The sequence below is a fragment of the Fringilla coelebs genome (genome assembly GCF_963513975.1).
Source record: "Fringilla coelebs genome assembly, chromosome: 21".
Lineage (NCBI taxonomy): Eukaryota > Metazoa > Chordata > Aves > Passeriformes > Fringillidae > Fringilla > Fringilla coelebs.
The window spans coordinates 8,147,371-8,172,299 of record NC_140047.1 but is presented as its reverse complement, the minus strand read 5'-3'; the positions used below and the strand labels follow the sequence as shown (position 1 = coordinate 8,172,299).

The following is a 24,929-nucleotide window of genomic DNA, read 5'->3' as shown; positions in this document are numbered from 1 at the left end:
GGTGGGTGTGGAGAATGATGGGAGCAGATCCTGGGTCTGAAATAGCAGGAGAATTCAGAACTGGATTCAGACAGACTGATGTGATGGAGAGCTCTGTGGAGGAAGTTTGTGTGGTGTGAATGAGAGCCTGGCTATACTATGGACTTACTCAGGAATACATCTTTGGCAAAACCACCTCCCTGAATAGCTTCAAGCACGAGCCTCTCTTGTCTCCAGTGAAACTTGGAGTGCTCCAGCTCCTGTTGCTGAGTTGGACTGAACTGCAAATGGGGCTAGCTGGGAATAGCAATGGGAATTTCAGTTCCCACTTCCTCTACTCAAACTTTGCTATAGTCTGTAGACTGGCCCTGAGAAGAGCTCCACTCCCCCATGCCAGAACTAGAAAATACAATTTAATCACCCTCCATAAAGTCATGTATCTTGTTGGAAGCTTTGACATTACTGATGAGGACCATTGAGATTCATAAGTTGAAATTTGTGAAAGAGCTCTTGTGGTTGTGATGTTGTTTTGAATTCTTTATTGTCCAGCATAAAGAGTTTTTTCCAGTAATTTCTTGCATTCAGCATGGAATTTCTAAGAAGCAGTAAGCTGTTGACTGTGCTGATAACAGCTGACAGGCTGAATACTGCTAGAAAATTGTATCATAACTGTCAGAAACAGCCCCTTCCAAAATAATATAAAAAATGGTATTTAAAAAAAAATCTGTCAGCATTGGTTAGTTTTCCTGATTTTTCTTTAATTATTCTTGTTATTATAAATACACATTTTATATGTATTGTGCCCATGTGCAATTCCCAGATGTGTGATCTTGCTATGACTCTCTGTGGGAAATTAAAAAGCTTTTTATCAGAAATCTTTTAGTAATGCAAGTATTTATAAACCATAATCATATTAATTGATTCCTGATGTCAGAGGAAATGAAACTGAGTAATCCTTGTACTCCCTGATTTGCTACCTCCCCGTGGAATTCAGTTTTCCTGCAGGCTAACCCTGCTTTGTGTGAAAGGGAGAGTAAATAAAGATATTTTTTCTCCTCTGGTCTGATGCAGGTGACAGATCATGCAACCACTGCCCTGCTGCACTACCAGCTGCCCCAGATGCCAGATGTGGTGGTCAGGTCCTTCATGGTAAGTGTGTAGGAAAACACCTTTTCCCAGCCCAGTGTGAGTGTGTGCAGTGAGGGACATCAGGCAGTTGTGGTGCAGTTGGAATTTCCCCAGAGTCTGGGATTCTTTGTGTCTCCTACCTGGACAAGGATGAAGAGCCCATCCCCATTTCCCTGGGGGAATTGGTGTTGGAAAACTGAGCAGGGAATGGCTCTTCTGTCCAGGTCTCTGTCTTGGCATGATGATTCCTGTCTGCAGAGGTCTGGGTCTTGTGTCAGAACAGGAGGAGAGACTCCCTCAACCACTCTGTCCTTTGGCCCAGCCCTTGGACAGTTCCTGCTGTGCAAGTTTGGATGTACAAAATCTGCTCCTCTGGAAGTTGCCTGGTAAGAGGAGATTGAAATTCCCAGTGTTAGTGATCCAGCTGAGGAGCCTGCCCAGTATGGGAAGTGATGGGCATTATTTACAGGTGGTTCCATTTTGTATCCAAACTTTGTTCCTGTGGAACTGTGTGTTCTCACCCAGCTCAGCAGCAGGGGTTTGGAGAAGCAAGGAAATACTGGAGTATTCAGATCTTCTCTTACTGAATCAAATTAATCCAATACAATTCTACCTTGATGTACAGATTTAAGTTTATCCCCTTTAATTCTTTTTGTATTTAGAATCCTATTTGTGAAATAAACTTGCATAAGAAGCAGCCATGTTAATCAGAGGGTGAATACAAGGAATTAAGATTCAGAATTCCTTCTACCAAGATGAATTTTGGCAGTGGAGGCTCTTGCTGTTCTCTCTGCTACAGTCAGAGGAGGATTTGGGAGAGATTTTCTTTACAATTCAGGCTTTTTTCCTCCACTTCCTTCCTTTATGTTGCCCCTTCACCTGGAGCAATGCAGCTGAGACTTTGGGAAACATAAACCTCATTTTGCCATTCACTGTCTTTAGGAGTATTTAGTACCAGTTGTTTTACATCCCTAATTTCCAGTGTGTAATTTCAGAGCAGTCAGGCTCTCCTCCCTGCTGTGCTGGATTGGTTATTTAATAAAAAGGCCACTAAGATGAGAGATTTGCAAAGTGCATCTTAAAATAATAGGTTTTGAAAGGTGAGAGCAACCATTACTGGTCAGATCCATGTTCAACATGGTGCTAAAAATGAATGTTGAGTAGAACAAGTGGTTTGTGTGAGCCAAGGCCCTGCACCAAAACTTCCAACAAAGCAAAACCAGCACAAGTGTCAACATGTTGGGCCTTTCAGCTGTCACTTGTGCAGTCCTCATGACAGGATCTTCTGGAGCCCTAATTTTCTGATGGGAATGAAGAACCCATTCCTTTCTTTTCTGTCAACACATGTCTCAAGTGCACAATTTAACTTCATTTACCTATTTTTGTATTATGGCTCAGAAAATTCGATTTCTCGATAGTGCAAGCAAGGCCCAGCCAAGCTGAGGTAAATAACAGCAATTTAGAGTTGTGCTGCCCTTGTCCCCATATTTACTGCTCAACCCAGACAAGATCTAGTTCTTCTGGAGGAGAGTTATTGACAGCCCAAGGTTTGGTTGCTATAGAGAAGACTCTGATGAAGATGGAAGGATTTGTTTCAATAAACTCAGCTGACCTCTTCTTTAGAGAACAATTTTCTCTTATCGATGTAATTCAATAGGACTTTAAATGACAAGATTCATGTGCATCCTTCACAGTATAAATCTGCTGGTCTAGGGCTTTTTTAGTTGTGCATCTCCTTGAGTGGGGAATTGGGTTATGCAATGCTCATTGCTGCATGTGATGATGACAACAACCCATTTCAGAGGCAGGAACTTTGTGAAGGAACATCTGAACTTACCCTGTGTTGTTCAGCACTACTGGCCTTTTATTTATTTTGTATATATGCAGTCATCAGTGTAATCAGGTTTAAAATGGCTCAGTATTTTTATGACCAGTGAGTATTGATCCTGAAATCACATTAGAGAGGAAGTTCATTAGCTGGATGTGGGAGTCCTTCTGTCTTCAGCTCTGGAGCCCAGCCTGCAGTGGGAGTGCAGCAGGGGGTGATGGATGGTCATGGCAAGAGACAAACCAATGCTCAGCTGGAGCAGGCACCACCAGGAGGAACAATTATATCCCAGTAAAAATACGAGGCGCTGGAGCACTCGCCTCCCCTCACAGTTCTGGAGCTGCAAATGCCTCCTGCTCACAGGGCAGGAATTTCTATTAATGAATTTGCTTAAGTGACTAAAAAAGAGATGATTAATAAAGTGGGAATCCAGCTCTACAGTGACCTTGTAATTGAATTCAGCTGTACAGTGACCTTGTGTTTATACAATCCCCCTGCACCTCACTGGGGCCTGGCCAGAGCACATCCTCTGTCCTCGCTGCTCCTCTTTGACAAGAATAATGACAAAGGGCAACATCCACATCCAGTTGTCTTTACTTTCTCTCCCTTTTCCTTTTAGACCTGGTTAAGGAGTTACATAAAGCTGTTCCAGGCTCCGTGCCAGCGCTGTGGGAAGTTCCTGCAGGATGGCCTGCCACCCACGTGGAGGGACTTCCGAACCCTCGAGGCTTTCCACGACACCTGCAGGCAGTAGGAGCCCGGAGCAGCCGGCACTGAGCTTGGGGACAGCGCTGCTGGCTCCACCCTGAGCCTCCCTGACCCAAACAGTGAGGCTGCACTGGAACATTTGAGTCTGGAGCAGCCATCTGCGAGGCACATGTGGGACTGATCCCTCTTGGAGGAGAAGCTGGGATGTGATCTGAAATGATCTGCCTGGGAAGATCTGGCAGTCATTATTACTCCAAATACCCATTGTACAGTTTGCATTTTGTGACAGGATTTGCAATGCTGAGGACTTTTATAAGCTTGAAATAAATTTTGTATTCTCAAAATTTGTGCTGTTTGGTTCATTGTTTGGTCAGCAAAACCTTTGGGTTTGGTGTGGATTTTTTCAGTGCTGCTCTATTCTTTAGGAAAACTGCAAACATTTAAACATGCTGAAATGTTGGGGGGGGAATTGTTGCAAGGCTGCTTATCTGAGTGCTGGGGTATTTTTGTGGAAGAGCAGATTATGGCATTGATTAAACATGGAATTTCAAAGGCATGAGGCAGCTTGGAAGATGCAGTGTAACTTTCTGAGGCGGGGGGGAAACAGATGTTTCCCTTTACTGAAATTGTAATGAGAAATGTTAACAAAATCTGCATGTATTAAGTGGTTAGAAAACGTGTGATGAGCAGTGACAGTCGTGTTCTACCACTGAAATAATTCAGCCCTAAAGCAGAGTTTCTGCAGCACAGATATCCAGCGTGTTTCCTAAATGATTTAAAATGTACATGCTGGAGAAGAGCAGGATCCCTCCCAGCAATCCCTGAGCTTGGAAGGGATGGGAGAGCTCCATCCTCTGAGCCTTGGCTGGTTTTCATTCCCCCAGACACAGGGAAAGGTCCCTGGTCCTGTCCCAGCCCTGGGGTGTCGTGGGTGAAGTCTCTCCTCTGCTGTTTTGCTGACTCCACATCCCCTGTGTCACCCCTGACAGCCAATTTGATTAATTCCACTCTCATTCCCACCTTTTGCTGCTCCAAACCACAAAGGCTTCAGTAATCAGCTGATTTGGGAGCTGGGAAGGGGAGCTCTGGAGGACCCTTGTCACTCCATTAAGTGTCAAATAAATTGACAGTGCTGCAGAGTAATTTTTGAGGTTCCTTCTACCTTTGGACAAGCTTCTGTGGCAGGACTGGCTCATGTGAAGGAGACAGAAATTGAAAGAAAATCCATGTTTATGACTGTGGAGGCACAACACTGTGTGAAGGATGAGAGTGTGTGTTTGAGGATGTTAATAATCAGATCTAATTTATTTTTCCATATTATTAGTAACATTCCCAGTCACCAAACAGAAGAATTACCATAGCAGTGGGATAATGGCCATTTCAAACCCAGCTGCATTTGGATTACCTAATGAAAACTTTTTGTGCTGTTATTTGACCCAAGCAGCCTTCTCAGTCCAAAGATCAGCCAAGACAGAACAAGGTTTGCATCTTGGATGAGCCCAAGCCTTGGAAATAATCAGCCCCACTCTCCATCCTGTTCCTGTGCTAATTAGAAGGCCTGGCTTTCTGATAGCATAAGCATTTTTTTTTGTTACTATAAAGGTCATAATATGATATCCAACCTGCTTTAGGCACTGCTGGCTGCTCCCTTCTGTTTATGCTTAAATAATGGTGTAGAAAGCAAATCCTGAGGTTCACAAAAGTACCGTGTGTGGAATCGTGTCTTGGCATTTGGAGATAATTAGTTGCAGAAAACAGCGTTGTCCAAGTCTGTTAATTGAGCCTGAAATTTTAAACCTGTAACTGGGGAGTCTGATGGAGGGCCACACAATTCACTGTGAGTACCTCAGTACAAAAATAATTTATTTTACTGAAGTGCAACACAAACCCCTTTGTCAGGTCCCTTCCCCCTGAACTGCAGAGGAGGGATCAGGATCGTGGAGCTCTGTCCCTGCAAGCCCTGAAGGGCAGCAGGTTGGAATATTTTCATTTGGGGGAGGGACACTCAGCTCAGGAGTTCCAGACTCAGTCTGTGCCTGTCCCTGCTCGTTGTCCTGGCAGTCCAGAGCCTGGTGGCAGTGCCTGGTTATCCCTGGGATGAGGATTCCCCAGGAAAGCAGAGGCTGGAAACTGGGGGGTCCCTCCTAAGTACAGAGCCATTCTCACAGTCACACAATTTCTGTGGTTATTCTCAGCTTTGGGTATTGGGCATTATAATTATTTTTGTCCCCTTAGAAAGGATGGGTGACCAAAAGGATGGGTGACCAAAAGCAGTTTAATTGAAGAATTGATGACTTTGCTCTTTACCACAGGAGTTTGTAGCAGGTATTAAAGCAGTCCCAATCTCTAAGGCAACCACCAAGGACCGTGATCCATGAGGAGTGGTTGGCTCTCACCTCTTCCAGAGCCTCTTCCAGGCCTGCCCTTGTCCTTCCCCTCATTTCTGCACAGCCAGCAGAACCAGGAGTGGCCAAACCGAGCAGAGGAAGGGAAGGAAAGTGATGCACCTGCAGAAACAGGAGCTGCTGTGTGGCTCTGGCAGTGGCAGAGCTGAATCATCCCGGTGTGCTGTTCCTGGGCAGGGTCCATCCATCCCCTCCTGCTGCAGGGCAGCCGCAGCCCCTCGCCCTGGGCACTGTCCCTCGGTGTCACCCCCTGAGTCCCTCTGGCAAGAAATCCCTTTTATTTTCCCTGCACAAACCCCTCCCGCCGTGCTGGCGAGTGCTAAAGGTTACAAAATCCATCTTTTTGCTAAGAAAGCAACTTAATTAATGTCCACGTTTCTGGGGTGGAGGGAACCCGCGGCAGATTCGCAGCCGCTCCCCTTTCCCTCCCCGCGCCCCTCCCCAAACCGCTTTAATTTCTCTGCCAATATTGGACAAATGTAACAGGCTGACTTTTTAATTTTCTACTCCCAGGTCTCCCTTGTCCCCTCATGCATTTTTCATCACAGCTCATGGCTCCCTCCCTGCCTGCCCTGTGAAAAATATTGATCGACTGATTAAGCCATCAAGCCATGGCAAACAACTTTAATTTTCTAACCAAAGCCTTTTAGTTCTCTTTCCTTTCTTGTATATGTGTTGCCTTTTCCCAAAGTTTTTAACGTCTGCTCAGAAACAATGCATTTTTTTGAATTAGGCCCTGGGTTAATTGGTGCTGTGCAGCAGCTAGAGGAATCCACAGGGAAGTATTTACCCAGGAATGCAGTGAGAGAGTGAGTTCTGCTGGTGTGGTCCCATTTCAAGGCTAAACCTTTTGGAGAAGAGCTTGAAGAGCATGTGGGAAAGATTTCCCTTTTCTCTTCGGCCTCTCCCAACAGCTTTTAATTTTAAGAGAAGTGGAATCCCATCACAGCAGTGCAGCAGCCCTGGCCACACCATCAGCTCTTGGGCTCTGGGTACCTGGCAGGGCTCCTGCAGCTTCTCCAACCCCAAAGTGACATCCTTGGCTAAAGCCCCTGAAGGCTCACAGGTTTCACCCACCCCACGCTCCGAGGGCTGCTGGAATTCTGCAAATGTGAGAGCTGGGTTGCCTTGTAGAGCCCTTTGAAGCCCTGATGGTGATGAATCCCAGGGCTGGCAGGTGGGTAAAAGCATCTTTCTTGCACACTCAGAACGTGGTTTCAGTGAGGCTTGTCAGAATCGCTCTGTGGGTTTGCAAATTGCTTTTCAAGGTAGAAATGCAGCTTAAATATGAGGATATTTGTCTCTCAGTGGCAGCCTCTGGGCTCAGTGTTGTGCTGTGTTGCTGCAGCCCTGGCTGGGGTGGGCAGGACTGGGGGTTCTGGTGTGTGGCAGGATCCCCATCCTGAGTGTTGTCTCCACAGCTCGTTCTGGTGTCTCCAGAGCTGTGAATTCCAAAGATCTGGCAAAACCTTCCAAAAGTCTCCTGTCATGGAGGGTTTGCACGAGGGCAGTGCAGGACTGGGCCCCTTCATCCCTGTGCCTGAGCTCTCCCCCAGCATCTCCCTGGGAATCCATCACTCCTTGCTCCTCGTTAACACCAGGAGAACAGTGACCCTCTGGAAGGGCAGGGGTGTGTCCCTGCAGCAACCAGGATTTTTTATCAGCTGGCATTTTATCCTCTGTAAAGTTCAGCTGCAGCACTAATGCCTGATTGCTGGGTTTGTGTCATAAAAATGAAAGGGGGATTAAAAAAAATGAAGTATGGCATAGGAATGTAAATGGGCCTTTTATTGTCTTTTGAGTTGGGAGAACCCAGGGACAGCTGAGCATTTCTCATTTTATTTACTTTTTTATGTTAATAAGGAGGCTAATTTAAAATGGGAGTCCTTGTAATAGACAGGATTGTGCTGATTAAAAAGTTGCTCTGAAAACCAGAGGATCAGGAGCAAGGACAGAGAAGTTTTGTTATTCAGGTGCTGAGACTGAGCATTTTGGGTTTAAAGGTGCCCCACTCTGGTCTTCAACATCTCCAACAGTCCTGCAAATCAGCTCAGGAGTATTGCCAGAAAACAACAAATATGTGAAAAATATTAATGGTGAGATCATTTCGAATTCATGAGAACAAATATTTGCGTGGAGAACGTGATTGTAGGGGACGGTGATGCAGGCTGGGATTTATGTACCCAATTACAATTAACCCCTGCTACCGATGTCTCAGCTACTGAGTTTCACAACAAGCTGCTCGTTTGGCATCTGCAGGTGAGGAATTATGAGCAGGAAATTTCGGTGTGGCCTTGGTATAAAAATAAAGCTGATGGAGGGGAGCAGCATCCTGTGCCCGCGCGGCGCTGCCGTGCCCTTGTCTCTCACCATCTGCAATTCCTCCCTGCATTTTGGGTTTATTACGGTTTTTTCAGCCTTTTTTCTTTCCTTACTGTTAACAATCCCTCTTTTAAATGCTGAAAAGAAAGCAGGAGTGCTTTTTTACAGTGTCACCAGCCAGGCTCGGGGGTGACAATGGGCTGTGGGCTCCCCTGGGTTGGGAACAATCCAGAGAGCAGCCACAGCAGAGGTGACCCGTGGGCACTGCTCATTTTCTGCTGGATGAAAAACTCTGCCAGCCGTCAGCTCCTGGAGCTGGCGAGGCTGGAACCTGCTGGGGGACCGGAGGGGAAGGGAAATGCCAGAAGAGAATGGGAGCTGGGAGGGGATAAAGGCGGTGCCGGAGGGGACGGAGCATCCCGCCCGGGCAGCGCCAGCCAGAGCCGGGTGATGTCCCGAGATGCTGAATTGGAGCAAAAATTGCTAAACCACGACCTTAACAGGAGGCTTAATTAGATTTTGTTTTGTTTCTCTGAGGTTTTACCCAGCTCTCCTATAAATCCTGCTCTGGTGATGAATTCTTCCTGAGCCAGGAGGTGACTCTGATGAAATGCTCGCGCGCGCTTCCAAAACCCTTCATCCTGAGCTCCCCAAACCTCGGTTTTCTGACAGAAATGTGCTCCCAGCTAAGGAGAGGGAGAGAAACCGTGCTGCTCCTTCACATCAAGGTCTGCTCTGCTCAGGGCCCATGTGGTTCCCTGAGCTTTTGGGGGTTTTTTCTCCCCTGGATCTGTGGATGAAGCAACTGATGCTGCTGCAGGATGTGCTCGGGTGCCACCTGGGTCTGAGGCCCTGGAAGGTTATAACCAAATTAGATTCATTGTATTAAGTACTTTTCTCCTACAGAAAAACACGAGGAAATTAATCCCAGAGTATTCAACAAAACAAGCCAAGAAGCAAAGCTGCCAAGCTCTCCTGGTTTGCTTTTTGTTTTCACTGAGCCCCTCGCTGTAATTACAAACATCCGTGAAATTAAAACTGCAAATTGCTGAGGTAGGAGAGTGGAAAGGCCGGGCTGGGAAACATTTAAATTGCTGTGACAGGACATTCTTCCAGCCTTAAAGTATCAGTGGGGGATCGGGAAGGAAGTCCTGCCAAACTCACCTGACAGCCGTGGTGATTGTGCTGGGAAAATGCAGGTGAGCTCCCCAATATCTGCACAGCTGGTCCCCACAGGGGTTTTGCAGATGTGCAGGGGCTGCTGCCCTCTGCAAGGCAGAAATGCCCAAACTTCTTCAAGAAGCTTTAAAACCGTGCATTTCCTCCCAAATCTAGCTCTGATCTTATGTGACACCTCGGTTTCCTGTTAAATCAGTTGAACTGGTTTGTTTGCTTCTGTTAAAAACCCTTTTGATTGTTTTACTGCTAATGGACTGTTACAAAACTCAGTAGAAAGGCTGGTGTTTGGTTTTCATCTGTGAATATTTTTAAGGATTTTCTTGGGGGAGAAAGAGTGCTGCTTAAAAAACAGTCAAACATGGGCAGGCTCTGAACTAGAAAAGAGCTGAGTTCTCTCTTTTTTAATATAAGCCACCTTATAGCACGAGGTGGAGAAATCAATACACCCTCACCCTGGTTATCAGAAGGGCTGCAAATATTCAACATTAAATACTGGTGATATAAACAAAACCTAACACCTTCAGCCCTTGAGATTAAAAGTGGATTTACTTTATTTTTCCCAAGTCTGGTGCCACCAGGGCTCTGCACGAGCAGTGTGAGAATTGCTGGATAGAGAAAGCAAAGCTTTTGAAGAGCATTCAAAAGACAAAGTAATGAAATTTCTTAAAAATGAAACAGAAGAGAAACAAAAAACCCACCTTGAAGTCCCTGGTTTTTAAGCTGCACTTTAAATTGGTGCTGCCAAGCAGAACTTTTCTCCTGTAAGGCTCCTAGCACTGAGCAATGTGCTTTTGGTCTCCTTGGATGCCATTTGAGTTCTGGTTTTTTATCACCTTTAGATAAAACTGGTCCTTTTAACGCTCCTATTTCAAAGAAATAACTTTGGGATACCTGGCATTTTGTCCTCTTCCCCTGTTATTTCAAGGAAGCTGCAAAAAATAAAAGTTTCTTGTCTTTTCTTTATTGCACTCCAAGGCCGTTGGGGCTGGAGAGTCTCCTGGCTTGAAGCATCCTTCAGCCTGAGTTCTGAGGTGTTTTTGGCACATGTGCTCCCCTCTGCCCTCCAGGTTTGTACTCAGAGTTCAGCAGCTTTCCCCCTGTGCTCGGTGTCTCCTGAAATCAGGGGAGCAACCTCCTGAGTTTCACCACAAGGAGCAGCGCTGGGTTTTTACTGATTGTGGAAAACTGCATTTCTTTAAAATGTAAATTTTGAAAAGGAGTTATGTTTATATCTTACATCCCTCAGGTATCACAGGCTGTAGAGCCTCTGTTTAATCATGGATTGATTGATTGATTGATGGATTGATTGATGCCAATGGGAGTTTTCCACTGGCTCCCATGGACCTTGGACAGCTCCCAGGGTGCTGCAATGCAACGGGGGATGCAGCAGCTCCACAAAATGCTGGAAATTATCCAGATTATCCCCAAGGGCCACTGAACACCAGGATTTCACACACATGGGGCTGGCAGGTGCCTCCCCACACACAGCCCTGCATGAAGAACTGGTGGATTTTCTTTCAGAGATCTAAAATCCAAGGGGTGAGGCCCTGAGAGAGGCTGCAAAGCCACCACCCTCCTGCCACACGTGTTCCAGCCGCTCAGTGCAAGGAGCAGATGGAATTGTCACAGCCTTCCCCCCTCTCCTCTGCTCCCTCTGCATCCCCAGCTCTGCTCCAGGACCTGTGCACAAAGGGAACTCCTCCACGTCCTCTCCTCGTCCTGCTCTGAACTGTTCAGCTGCAGCTTTTTCTTCTGAGCTCGGTGCTAAAAATACTTTAAAGGTAAAACCCCGGGGTGGCTCCTTCCCCTCTGCTCCTGCCTCCTCCTTCCCCAGCAATCTCCCCACAGCCCAGCTGGCCCTTTTATCCCCGTGGAAAGGTGGGATTGATCTCACCACTTGGCAAAGGGAGGGCGAACACAGCCCCTTTCATCCTCTCCTTGCACAGGCTGATCTCCGTGTCCGCTCTGCGTCTGATGACGGGAGCGTTTTAATCCAGAAGGACTGGAAATCTTTGCCTTATCAAAGAGTCCCCCTGCTCAGCCTCAGATGGGGGCTGCAGCTGCAGCAAGCAGGTGGAAAAAGAGGGAAGCAAAGGGGATGCCTGGCTCAGGAGCCAGTGGGGAATTTTCCCCCCCATCGTTGGGAGGAATGATTGAATCTGTTCTTAGAACTCTAATTTATTATTTTATGATATTATATTAAAGAATACTATACTAAAACTATACTAAAGAATAGAGAAAGGATAATTACAGAAGGTTTAACAAGATACTAATGAAAAACTCTGACTTTCTCCTCAGTCTGACACAGCCTGACCTTGGTTGGTCACTAATTTAAAACAATTCACATTAAATCAATGAAACAATGACCAGTTGGTGAACAATGTCCAAACCACATTCCAAAGCAGCAAAACACAGGAGAAGCAAATAAGATAATAATTGTTTTCATTTTTCTCTGAGCCTTCTCAGCTTCCCAGGAGAAGAAATCCTGGCAAAGGGATTTTTCAGAAAATGTGGCTGTGGCAAACCAGCCCCAGGTGTTTGTGGGGATGGGACAGAAACCCTTGTGGGGAATGGCACCAGCCAGGGCTCCAGGTGAAACCCAACCTCTGTCTTTGTGTAATTCCCCCTCCTCCCTCCCAGCTCTTCATTAACTCAGTTGTTTTTAAGCGTGAACACACCGGGGCTGTAAATCTGAGGCCATTTCGCAGGTTAGGTGAACTGTGAAAAGCAGATTTGCACAATTTGCAGATTGCTTGTTGAGGTGAGAGCTAATGCTGCTGACTCACGAGCTGAGCTGATGCTCTTGGCAATCCTTCCCCACTCTCCAGTTATTTCCATGCAGCCCTTCACCCCTCTGGGGCTTTGGCAGCATCCAAAGTTTACTCCAGGAACAGAAGTTTCCTGAATCCAGCACAACCACCTGTTTTTCCCAGGAATGATGCAAATGCGCTGCAGTCTCTTCCAGACCCTGGCCCCAAACATGCTTTTAAGCAGTCTCAGCTCAGACCAGCAATTAGTATTCAGGCAGGAGAGCCTTGGGAGCAGCAGGAATGCCTCTTCTCCATCTTTATTCATCATCCAAAGGCGTGTTTGCTCTCCGGGCTGGAGCTGCTGCAGTGCTGGAGCTGCCGGCTCTGCCCGAGCCCCGCGGGACCTCTCAGGTGCTCCAAGGCTCTGTTGGTTTTCAGCATTTCTGGATCATTTCTGAGCTCAGCCCAGCCCCAGAGGAGCAGAAACCCCTCCTGGCTCGGGGCTGGGGGAGCTCACAGGGGGAAGTGCTCGGGCTGAGGAGCAGCAGGACCTCCCACCTTGTCTGCTTGGTTTTCTGTGCCCATCACAGCCACCTCCCCTGCTCCTCATCCCCTCTGCAGGCTGGCACAGAGCTGCCTCCAGGTACCAGCTGTGTTTCCATGCATCACCTGGAATTCTGCAGCAGGGCAGGGGAGAAAGGTTTCCCTGTCCTGAGCATCGCTCCCACTGACCCTGCAGCTCCAGGGCCTCCAACACTGGGCAAAAACATTTGTTCTTCCAGGGCTTTTAGACTGGCATTTGTGCAGAAATGGGGATTTCTTTAATCTTGGCTTCTTGCTGTGGTTTGCATCCTCCTCCCGGTGGATAACGAGCTCTGGAAGTTCAGCAGCATCTCCCAGCACCTGCTGTGTCCCTGGGCTGGGATTTTCTGGGAGGAAAGGGTGAGGAGATGTGATGCTTTTGAGGAGCCAGTTTTGATCTCTCTGGCTGGGCCAGCACGGTGTCCTGAGCTGCCACGAGACAAACAGCTCACCAGCTCCATCCTGCACTGCCCGGGGAGAGGCAGTGATAGATTAATCTGAACAAAGATTGATCAATAATTTATGCCGGTGTTTTCACTCACCTGGGGCTTAGACAGACTTTGATATGATTTGATGGGGTCGGACCCACCCTGCTTTAATTAAACATGATGCTGAAAATTAAAAGGAAAACCTATTGGCTACTGGAACTGAAATCAATCTGTGATCAGTAACAAGAGACTGATTAAAGAGGTGATGCCCGGCAAGGAACAGGCAGGTCCAGCAGGCGCTTCCTGAAGGCGAGATTAGCGGCACATATTGAATGTAAATACAGCTATTGGCATTTTGTCACGGCGTGGCCTTTAGCAGCCGAGCTGTTTGTGTGCCTTGATGAATGGCTTTGCAGCAGGGGAGGTGCTGCGGGAATTCAGGATGCTGGAGGCTCTCCCGGAGCACCGGGGGTGGGATGGGCACGGGGAGAGCGGCAGGGCTGAGCCCCCCGTGCCCACCACCCTGCCCCGGTGCTTTGGCAGGGAGTGCCCGCCTTGCCTGAGCAGAGGCAAACCCATGCGGGCAGGGCAGGGATGGGGATTTGGTGTCCCGGGTGTGTTCCTGCCCTTCCCCGAGCCGGGCTGGGCTGGGCGGGAGCTCCGGACCGGGAGCAGCCGCGGGTTAATGAGGAGCCGGCGCTAATTGAGCAGCGCTGCATTCACGGAGGGGAAGGAGATGCTCCAGGAGGAGCGGCGGGGATGCAGGAACCGGAGCGGACAGCACGAACCTCGGGATGGGGGAAAAACAGAGACCGAGCTCAGTGAGAGATCCTCAGCCTGGAAGGGGGCAGCACTTCAGGTCCCATTGCAGGGTCACCCCTCAGGTTCCCGAATTCCAGGGTCACCATTCAGGTTCCCCATCCCAGGGTCAGATTCCCCATTCTAGGGTCACCCTTCAGGTTCCCCATTGCAGGGTCACCTCTCAGATTCCCCATTCCAGGGTCAGATTCCCCATTCCAGGGTCACCCTTCAAGTGCCCATTCCAGGATCACCCTTCAGATTCCCCATTCCAGGATCACCCCTCAGATTCCCCATTGCAGATCATCCCTGCTGCTCTCCCTGGTGTGATGGGGAAGGAGCCTGGGAGCACCCCCAGTCCCAGCTCAGAGCCTGGGGACACGGGTGGGACATTGCCACTCTCTTTGCAGGGTGGATTTTTCACCTGAAAAGCAAAGAGGAAAAGAAGCTGAAAGGTTCCCTCTGTTTCCAACACACCCTCTCTGCTGTTCCACACCAGACAGGGACAAACAAGAGTTTTTCCAGCCCCTGTGTCCCTGTCCTTGGCTCTCCTCTGCATGTGCAGCTCATCACAGACAGACAGACAGACCTTGGAGAGATGGGATGATGGGGACAGGGAGGGGGACAGGGACACAGATGGTTCCTTTGCTCTTTTTTAACTTCCCTGCCAGTTTTACAAGAGGAAAGAGGCTGTGGGGGGAGATAGAGGATTTTCAGAGGGTGAGGCAGGAGCTGGGGATAAAGCACCTTTGAGCTGTGCTGTGAGAAATGGCTGCACTTGGGGGCAAGGGGGAGAGACCTCCCTGTGCTCCTTGGAATAAACCTTCCCCAAGGATTTTATTTCAGTTTATAATTTAAATTTAATTTTTCCGTTTATGATTTAAATTATTTCAATTTATAATTTGTGTGTGATGGGCACCGGGGGGGACAGGGATGGGGCAGCAGGAGAGCTGAGGGACCTGCTGGTCACTCGGGGAGTTTGGAAGCTGCTTCCTCACCTGCCTGCCTTGTTGGGGCTTTGATTCCTCACTGACAGCCCGCTGAAGGATTGATCTGAGCGGGGATAAATAATTCATGAGCTTTTTTGGGTTTTTTGAGCAGCTGCGAATTCCGAGACGTGAGCTCTGCACAGCAGACGCTGTTGGGACTAAAGGAACAGTTTGAGGAGAAAGCTGTATATTTTTGTTGTTGTTGTTGTTGTTTTCTGTTGCCGTTTATAATTTTTAATCCCCTTTCTCTTTTCCTCCTTTATTTCTTTTTTTTGGTTCATTATTTTCTGCCCACACACGAGGCTGGTTGTTCCTGGGGCTCTCAGCAGGCAGCTGTGGCAGAGGCAGCGTCCCAGAGCGAGGGGATGGCTCCACCAGCCGAGGGCTCTGGGTGGATCTGCAGCCTCTGCCTGCAGGGAGATGCTGCCCCAAGGTGTTCCCTGCTCACAGGTGAGCCTCAGATTCCCCTCTGGAGCCGGTGCTGCTCCAGCCCTGCAGCTCAGAGGGGTGGGATGATGCCTTGGCTCCTGTCTCACCATCAGGGTCCCCTGGGAAATGAGAGTGGGAGCTGCGCCCGGAGGGGAGAGGGGCTGAGGAACTTTCTCCGGGGGTGTTTGGGCACAGGGCTGGAAAAGCTGGCTGGCAAAACAGCATTGCCCAGCCCGGGCTGCCAAACTGCCCCCAGCCCTGGGGGAAACCTCTGTGACAGCAGACAGGTGATTCAATGGTATTTAATGTTTCCCAGGTTATCTGGTAGCATTTGTCAGCTGAGAACCCTCCTGAATCTTTGCCATCAGTTTAAAACCAGCTGTGCAAAGCTGTGAATGCTGGGAGCAGAATTTCCAGCTTAACCCCCTGATTCCACTGAACACCCACGGGCTGGCTCCAGGAGATCCCAGGGAGGGAGAATGGGGCTCAAAATATTTCATAAGGCAAAATTAATGATGAAAATATTCTCTTGCAAGTCAGCCAGAAGTTTTATAGCTGGGTTCCCAGCAGAGGCAGGGAGGCAGCTGCAGCCACATCTGGGGGGATCTGCTAATGCCAGCACAAGTCAGTGTGGAGAAAATCTTGGCTGTGGAGAAGTTTATTTAGGAAAACAGGAACAAGAGGCAGCCCCTGCAGTGCTGAGAGCTCTGTGGAGCTGCCTGGGAGCCCCTGAGAGCAGCAGGCACAGAGGGAGGTAAAGCAGGAGCTCTTTGCCTTCCTGCCCCCCAAACCACCCCAGGTGAGCCCAGAATCCCTTCCTGGGGTGCAGGGTTTGCAGCTGAGCTGCTGGGGGGCTTCTGCAGCCCTTGGGGAGGAAAAAACTGAGCCTGGACACGTGTCCTTCATGCTCTGCACTGCCAAGATCTTCTCCAGGGCACAGGAACAGCCCCTCAGCCTGCCCTGGGAAAGGCCACCTTGCTGGCCCAGGTTAGGGCTGTGACTCCAGCAGGGGCTTTTCTCTTAGGGGCTTTTCTTTTATGGGCTTTTCTTTTCCCCTCCAAACAGCTCCTGTTGGCCAGAGCAGTAGAAGTGGTGCAGAACATTGCTGGGGATGTGGCCATGCCCCAGGGAGGGGAGGAAGGTGTGCTGGAGGGTTCTCACCCCATCTCCTGACTCCTCCAGGGTTTCCTTTGTTTGCTGTAGCAAATATTGGACCTGGGAGGAGATTTCAGGGGCTTTGGGGTCACCATTCCCAGCAGGTGCTGGGCTGCCAGGAGCTGATGGCCATCTCACTGCTGGGCAGAGGATCCCACCCTGTTGGACACTTTGGGCTGAGTCTCACCAGCCACGAGCAGTTTCAGGCCCATAAAAATTATTCATGAGCTTGTGCTGAATTAGATGAGGACTTGATGAATGGGGGGGTTGGGTTTTGTGTCAAAATGTTTCTTCATAATCCTTAAAAGATGGAGTATCTCGACTCTTTGTTTTGAAATTATGTGAAAATAACTAAATTTGGCCAACACTAATTTCATCAAGAAGGAGAACACCTACACAGCGTGAAGCATTAGGTTTGGTGGCAAAACATTCTCCATATTTTTTTTCATTTGCTTATTTTGACAAGGGAAGGAAAGAGGATGCTTGGGGGGATTTGGTTTGAGGTTTGTTTTGGTTTTTTTTTCCTGAAGGCCACAGCAGTTTTTCTATCCCTGCCTTTTGCTGGGTGGGTGGAGGCACTTGGGAACAGTAAAGCAATATTTGTTATTTAATTTTTGGCCTGTTACAGAGAGGAGGAGGAGGAAGATACTTCAGCAACAGTAAGTTATCTCCAACATGCCAGGCACACAGGGGCTGCTCTCCTCGTTCTCTGCACCTCAGTGAGCACATCTGCCACCCCAGCAGCTTCCTGCAGACCCAGGTTCCCTTCACTGGTGAGAAAAGCAGCAGAGGAGCCCCTTGGGTCGGACACATAGATGGTTAATCAGCCAATTAATTAATCAGTCTCTGGGATCCAGCTGCCAACGCTGTTTACTGGGTTTTGTTTCTCTTTGGTGGCTTAATGATGCTCACAACACCTTTTCCTTTGGACCAGGCTATGGACCTGCAGCAGCAAAAACTTGACCTCAAGAGCTTGATCAGCCCACTCCCACCCGAGGAGGCACAGCTGTGCCAAGCAGAGGAGATAAACACTTGAAACGTGGGATGAAGGAGGCTTCAAACATCTCTGCTGCCTGCAAAATGGGTTTGTGTCTCCAGCTCCCTCCCTGAAAGCCACAGAGATCACAGGGAACAGGTGGAAATCTGCAGTGAGGCATTACTTATTGATGGCATAATGTGTAATCATCCTGTGAAGAGCTGGGCTGGGGAGGGTCACGCTCATTCAGGTGGGTCCTGCAAACAGGATTTTCTCATTTCCATGTTGGGGTGGTGGAGCCCAGCACTGAGAGGAAGAGGGGGAGTGGGACACTCACATTTTTGCAGTTGGAAAAACACAGGGAGAGCTCAGGAGGGGTTTTTTGTTGGAAAACACTGCTTGAAATGTGGTTCCTGTCGAAGAGCAGCTCTGTCCCAGTGCAGAGGGGGAAGTGAGCGCCTTGGAGCTCTGTCCTTGGGGCAGTGCAGCATCACCCCGATGCTGGCTGTGATTGGGATGCCTCAGAGAGGCTCAGCAGCCAAAAAGCAGGAGGGAGCAGGCTCTGTCCCACATTTCCAGGGCTCCTGCAGGAGCTGAGGGATGCTGCAGGATGCCCACATCCCTGGATGTGCTCCTCTCTCCCGCTGCGGTCCCCGGGCTCGGGCTCCTCCCCGGACAAGTTGTTCCTCTTCAGAAACGGCACAAAAAAATGGGAAAGGAGGGGGGAAAAATTGGGAAGGGAGGCCTGGTGTGGGAGGGGAAGCCGGCTCGGTTCATCGATAGGAGATCAAGTGCTGGCGGCCGGAGCGCGCGGTGCAATTACGGTGATGAGATTCGCGGGTAGTTAGCACATCGCTGCTAATTAATTCGCTGTGTTACAGGAGCTGGCAAAGGGCTGCCGAGTCTCCGGCAATAATTCACCCAGCAGAGAAAATGAACCATAATGAGAGCTGATGGACAGCTTCCACAGGCGGGGGTTCATCCCGTGTGGGAGCAGCGCTGCGCTCACGGAGCTCTCCACTGCCCCACAGGCCAGCGTGGAAGGAAGGAAATCCCTTTATTTTAGCCAAATCTGTGCTGATTATTTGGGAAACCAGGATTTATTTGCTGTTAGCGCCATTTACTGTAAAAATGCCTTATAAACCTGAACAGCACCCCCAGCACCGCTGTCAATCAGACAGGGAGCACCCTGCAGGTGGGGAGGAATGCTGCTGGAGGTGGAGGTGGCATCCCAAATCCCACCAGGGCAGGGGCCTGTGGGGCACCCTGTGTCCTCTTGATGTTGTCCAGACCTTTGCCATGGGATGTTTCTGATGTGGTCAGCAGAGATGGGCACGGGGTGTCCATGCCTGAATGTCACCTGAGCTGTGTAAGGTCACCTGCGCTGCACCCGTGGTCCTCGAGCATCCTGCAGCTGTCACATCAGGTAAGTAAAATTAAAAAAAAAAACAACCCAGAGAGATCTGATCCTGGATGCCCAAAGGATGCTTGGGAGCAGACAAACTGCACTTGCATCCTGGCCATGACCTCTCTGGGGCTCCTGTCCTGGCTGCTGGCTCTGACTCCTGAACGGCTCAGGGCTTTGGCCAAGTGCCCGGTCCTGCCTGGAGCCAGGATCTCATCAGCTCACAGTCCAGCCACGGGCTGCTGCTGCATGTCTGACTGCATTTGTGGTGCTCCTGCCCTCCCTGGGCCTGGGAATTGCTGCTGCACCCAAAAGCAGAGGAAACTCAGGAGCCCCTGTGTGAATCAGTCCAGAGAAAAAGAGCTGGGTGCTTCCAGGGGTGGGACTGGAGCTGGGTTTGGGGTGAATGTCACCTTGGGGCAGTGGGCAGCAGCTGTCCCAGCTGGATGGGAGCAGTGCTCCTTGCACCCACTCCCAGGGGCACATCCTTGATCAGTCTGGTCAAAGAGTGAGAAGCTGTGTCCCCACGTGCTGAGCAGAGCTGTGACAGAGCCCAGGTGTGCAGGACAAACCCAGGGCACTCTGCACAGCTGGGATGGGGCTCTCCATCCCCGTGGGATACCAGGCTGGACCAGGCTGGCCCCTGACCACAGGTAAAGTCACTCACTAGGGGAAGTTCAGGCTGGACAGGCTCCTCTCCCCTTCTTTTGTGTGCAAAACTGATAGGGGAAAAAATAATCAAACCCCAACCATAAAACCAAATCAAACCCAACCAGTTCTTCAGCTTTATTTGGATGGAGGCCCGAAGCACAGTCTGGCATGGCACAGATGGAAATCCTATCTGGGGCTACTGACTCAGAGCACTAAAAAAAACCTGTTAGTCAACGTTCAAAAGGGCTGGAGCTCCTGGAGAAACCCTCCACGGTCCCCAGGGGGATGCTCCACTGGGGCTGCCCTGGGCAGGGCACTGTTCCCTGGAGCTGCATCCCCCTGGGATGCTCCAGGGGGTGTTGAGCACTGGAGGCCTCAGCAGGGCAATGATGAGGATGTTATTGACCAGGATCTTCGCCTCCCCCTCTCCTGTTTACTGATTTCCCCTCCCTCCCCAGTGCACTGTGTTTTTTAATCCATCCAGGTCATGGCCTGCTTGAGTGGGGCCAGCCATGGGGTCAGTGCTAACGATATGCTAATGAGGCTGGGGCAATCAATTCCCCCTAATCAGGCAATCGATCCCCGCTGCAGGTGCATCTGATCTTGGGCTGGGCAGGAGCAGCATCTGATTTTATTATTGAGGGGCTCTTTCATGCTGTTTGTCACAGCAGAAACAGACTTGGAGGAAACTTATAATAAAAAAAATAATTCAAAAAATTAAAAAGAAGGTTTGGGGATTGGAGCATCCTTTTGAATCCAAGAGCTGCTTTGCTGGAGGTGCCTGCTATAAAATAGTGGGGTTTTAGTGGGGTTTTGGTCTCCTGTCTGCTGTAGTAGCCACCAGCAGATGCACAGGAGCGAGCAGGAACAGGATTTTTGATCCCCTTCATATGTTTGAGCCCTCTGATAGATTTTAGTGTCAAGTACTTTTAGCTGAGGGAATTTCCTGAGCCTGGTGGTGTTTGCCCCATCTCACTGAGCTCCTCATTCATTCTCCTCTTCAGTTTTTTTTTCCCACCCTTGAATAAGAATTCCAGCAGCTCAGATGATATGGGGAAATCCATTTAACCACCTCTAGTCCTTGCACTAGGACAGGGGAATTAAAATCCCCTGGTGACCTGTGCACCTGGAAAAGGAGGAGGTGTTGGGGAAGGCAGCTCTGCAAAGCCTGCACACTCCCTGCTACTGGAAATGTTGGAATTAAAGTTGCATGTGCCTAATGTCACACAGCCCTCACGTGGGAGTAGGGATGTGCATCCACCCCAGGCCTGCAGAGTGTGGATTTAATGGGAAACACTCTCACACCAAACCCAAAGAGCTCCTCCCTGGACTCGTGGGGATGCTCAGCCCCTGCTCAGCCAGGAGGGCACCAGGGCTGGCCCTGTTCCTCACCCCAGCAGGAGCTGCAGCTCTGCCACCCAGCAGGCTCACTGGGTTCATCAGAGGTGTTGGGATTTATGTTTTGCTTGGGGCAAAACCCTCTCTCCAAAACAGCCCTGCCCTGAATTAAGGTGGCACCCAGAGCCCTCCGTGGATCCTCACAGACACTTTCACTGGGGCTGGGATCCTGTGTTCCCCCTCTGGCATGCCCAGGGAGATAAAACAAAGATCCAAACAGCAAAAAATGCACTTCAAAACTGACCAGTGCCTCTGAAGTGACAGCAGGTGGGAGCAGGAGGAGCGAAACAATCCCTGGGAGGGAAAAGCTCTGGCACTAGCCAAGAGAGCTGGGCATGGCCAGAGGTCCTGCAGAGGTGATGGAATGGTCACTACAGGACACAAAACAACACGAGTGCACACACTGCTGCTCTTAAAGTGAAGAAAAAAAGAAAAGTTTGTTTTCTAACTTTAACATTTATAGTTTTCTAAAAGTAACAGTGGATTGGAGGGCGAAAGTGCCAGCTCTCCAGTGACACCAGACAAACTAGCAGTCCATCCAATTTCTCCTCTTCTATAAAAGAATGCAAAACAATAAGTTATTTACAGAAAGTGTGTGAGGAAGTTCCTTACAAAAATGCAAACCTCAGAAGGCTTAGAAAAAGTTAAAAAATCAAAGCAGCACTGGAGGAGTGGCGTGGTGGGTGGCAGAGGTGGAGGCAGCTCTCAGGTGCCCAGGGCAGCCCCAGGATTGCCCAGGGGGCTCAGCAGCAGCGTTTGCCCTGCCTGGGGCAGGTGGGCAGGGACAGGTTTGTGTCCTGGGGAGGTGAATCTTGTTGGGCACATCTGCCGGTTAATAATTCTGCACCTTTTCTCCCGGATCAACCTGTCAGTTCCAATATCACCGTTAATAGGAAGACACGTCCAGACTCAGCTGATGCAGCGTGAGCTGTGCCCTGTGCCACCCCGGGCTGAGCCAGCCCCGCATCCCAGGGCCACCGGGCACAGCCGGCGGTGCCAGCGGGCTCAGGGAGCCCCGGGCGGCTCCCGTGTGACACACGGCTCCTGCCAGCGCCGCTGAGCCCGCAGGATGCTCAGCTGAGGCAGCGGAGGCAGCGTCGGTGCCGGGCTGTGCCCGGGCAAAGGGAGCGGTGGCGGCGGTGAGATGGTTCTGTCAGCCCGGTGTCACCTGCGGCCACACGGTGATGCCAGCACCAGCACAGAGGGATTTGGCCCTGCAGGCACTCGTGACAGTGATGTCAAGGTGAGGTTGGGGCAGTTTTGGTCCTGCAGTCACCCCAGGACTGATTCCCCACCAGACTGAGCGGTGCCACCCCAGCAGCAGCTGCAGGGTAGCTCTGGCCAAAGGCACCCCCAGGTGGGGCAGGGGGTTCCCCCGACATGGGGCACTGAGCTGTGCACAGAGCAGCCCCTGCCCTGGCCAGAATGCAGTCTGGGCACAGTCACCTCCCCTCCAGCACTCCCTGCACCCTCCTCGTGTCCATCCCCTCCTGCTTCCCTCCAGCATCCTTCTCCTGGGACGGGCACCTCCCTGATCTCTCTGCAGCTTGTCATTGTCACCAGTTGCAGCCAGAGCTGGCATCACCTCTCTCAAGGTCGGGAGGAGCTTTGGGGTTATCTCTGTGCTCTCCCCAGGCTCCTCTTTCCCACCACCAGGCTCCCTTCATCAGCAAGAAAACTGTCTTTTCCTAACACTTATTAAGCCCCTAATTTTCATCTTATTCATTACTACCAAGTCATTAAGCTGGCGAGGAATTAAATGAGGTGAAATGAAAAGAATTGAAAGAGACCAAAGAGTTTGGGGTGGTTGGGTTATTTTTTAAAAGAGACCAGAAAATAATCTCCCAGGATTAAGCAGGTGAGAGCAACTAACCCTGTGGAAGGGCATGTAAGACTCAGAGACGAGGTTCTAATTAAAAAGAGGCACTGGAGAACCCCGGGGGGATCTGTCTGCTCCTCCCTGCTCCACGAGGTGACAACGAGGACACCGGGCAGGGTGAACCAACTCCTCCTGAACTTCAGTGGAGCTCAAATAAAAGCTGATGAAATTGAGATTTCAGGGGACATTGTGAGTCTTCCAAAATCAGCCTCTGCTAAAGCCTGTCAGTGCCAGACTGTAGCCCTGAGCTTTTATATGGATATGCACACAGGTGTATGTGGGGGGACATTTAGGGATTTTATTTGATATATTGATATGTTAGATATAAACATGTTACTATATTAATATGTAAAAAAAAGATTTAAATATATGTCTGTATTATAAAACCATTGCTTCCAGGAAACAATCTTCCACTTCCAGAGCCATGGACTGGCCCTTGCTGGGTGTTTGCTCCAAGGATGGCTCTGGAGGCTGCACGTGGCATTTATGGAATGCTTTGAAATCCAGTGTGGGAAGTGTCCATCTCTCTGTCCTGCCTTCCTCTCCAGGATCTGACCTCACACTGCCTGTATGCCTCCTGGCACATCATCCAGGAGGTGCTCAGAGCCCAGCTCTGAGGAGGGCTGAGCATCCCACCCCTGGATGTTCCACACCACCCCTATTCCCACCCCATCTCCCACCCAGGCTCCTCAGCTGCTGAGCAAACCAGAGGCATCAGCTGCTGCCTGGGCATGCCACACCAGTCTGTGGATTTTTTTTTTCCTATTTTTATTGTTATTTCCTCAGACTGAATTAAAATAACAGCTCCACAGAGCAATGTCAGAGCTGCCAGAGGAATCCCATCTCTCTGGTGACTTCATTAGCACCAGTGCCTGCAGTCAGCGAAGTCACGGGGCTTTATTAGTGCCTGGTGGCTTTTTTTTCTCCTGCCCTCACATGCAGAGCCCTCATTAGTGGGAAGATGGAGCACTAAAGAGTCCCGTTAAGTTTCCATCCTGATTTGTTTCATCTCCTCCTTTCCTGGCACCGACTCCCCGTCACCTCCAGCAGCAGGAGCATGTGCACCTCTCCCATCAGCACACCTCTCTCCCTGGCCTGGACTGGTGTCACTGGTTTTAAACACACCTGGGCAGGACGGTGGGAGTCCCTGGAGCTCTGATTCAACCCCTGCCCAGTTCATTTCTGCAGCGAGGAGCTGTTATTTTAGGATGGATTAATGATGCTGTATCTGCTTTTAGCCTGTTTTATGGTGCTCCGAGTGCCTTGGCTGTAACTCTTCTGTTTATTTGTTTGATTATCCCAACAAGGCTGCTGGTGGGGATGGCTGTGGGAACACCCACTGTCCCAGCCCAGGTAAGGCTCAGCTCACCTGGGCTGGGGAAATGTGGCTTGGGGCTGCACTTGGGGGATCAGGTGTGCTGGCTGTGAGCTAAGGGCTGCCTGGGAGGGAAGAGAAGAGAAGAGAAGAGAAGAGAAGAGAAGAGAAGAGAAGAGAAGAGAAGAGAAGAGAAGAGAAGAGAAGAGAAGAGAAGAGAAGAGAAGAGAAGAGAAGAGAAGAGAAGAGAAGAGAAGAGAAGAGAAGAGAAGAGAAGAGAAGAGAAGAGAAGAGAAGAGAAGAGAAGAGAAGAGAAGAGAAGAGAAGAGAAGAGAAGAGAAGAGAAGAGAAGAGAAGAGAAGAGAAGAGAAGAGAAGAGAAGAGAAGAGAAGAGAAGAGAAGAGAAGAGAAGAAGGGGATGCAGGAGGCAATATCTGCTTTCATTCAGTGACTCTCTCAGTGCATCCCCCCACCTGGAGCCCCTCTCCATGCTGGTCTGGTGCAGGTGAGCTGCTCCTGACACAGGCTGTGCAGCCAGGTAAGGCTTGAGAGGCAAACACAGGCTCGGGGTTCTCCCCATCTTGGGGTCACCCTAATAAAAATGGGACCATGCTCTTGGTACAGT

General features: G+C 49.8%; 1 protein-coding gene across 1 annotated transcript in view; it reads left to right on the top strand.

Moving 5' to 3' along the window:
- Positions 1–3,943, top strand: part of MED27 (mediator complex subunit 27) — an 80,996-nt gene extending 77,053 nt beyond the window's left edge. Inside the window, exons 7-8 of the mRNA XM_084219483.1 lie at positions 1,051–1,128; positions 3,555–3,943. Of these exons, the coding sequence (XP_084075609.1) occupies positions 1,051–1,128; positions 3,555–3,689 (213 nt within the window). The 3' untranslated portion in view covers positions 3,690–3,943. The remainder of the gene's footprint in view (positions 1–1,050; positions 1,129–3,554) is intronic.
- Positions 3,944–24,929: the final 20,986 nt, after the last annotated feature.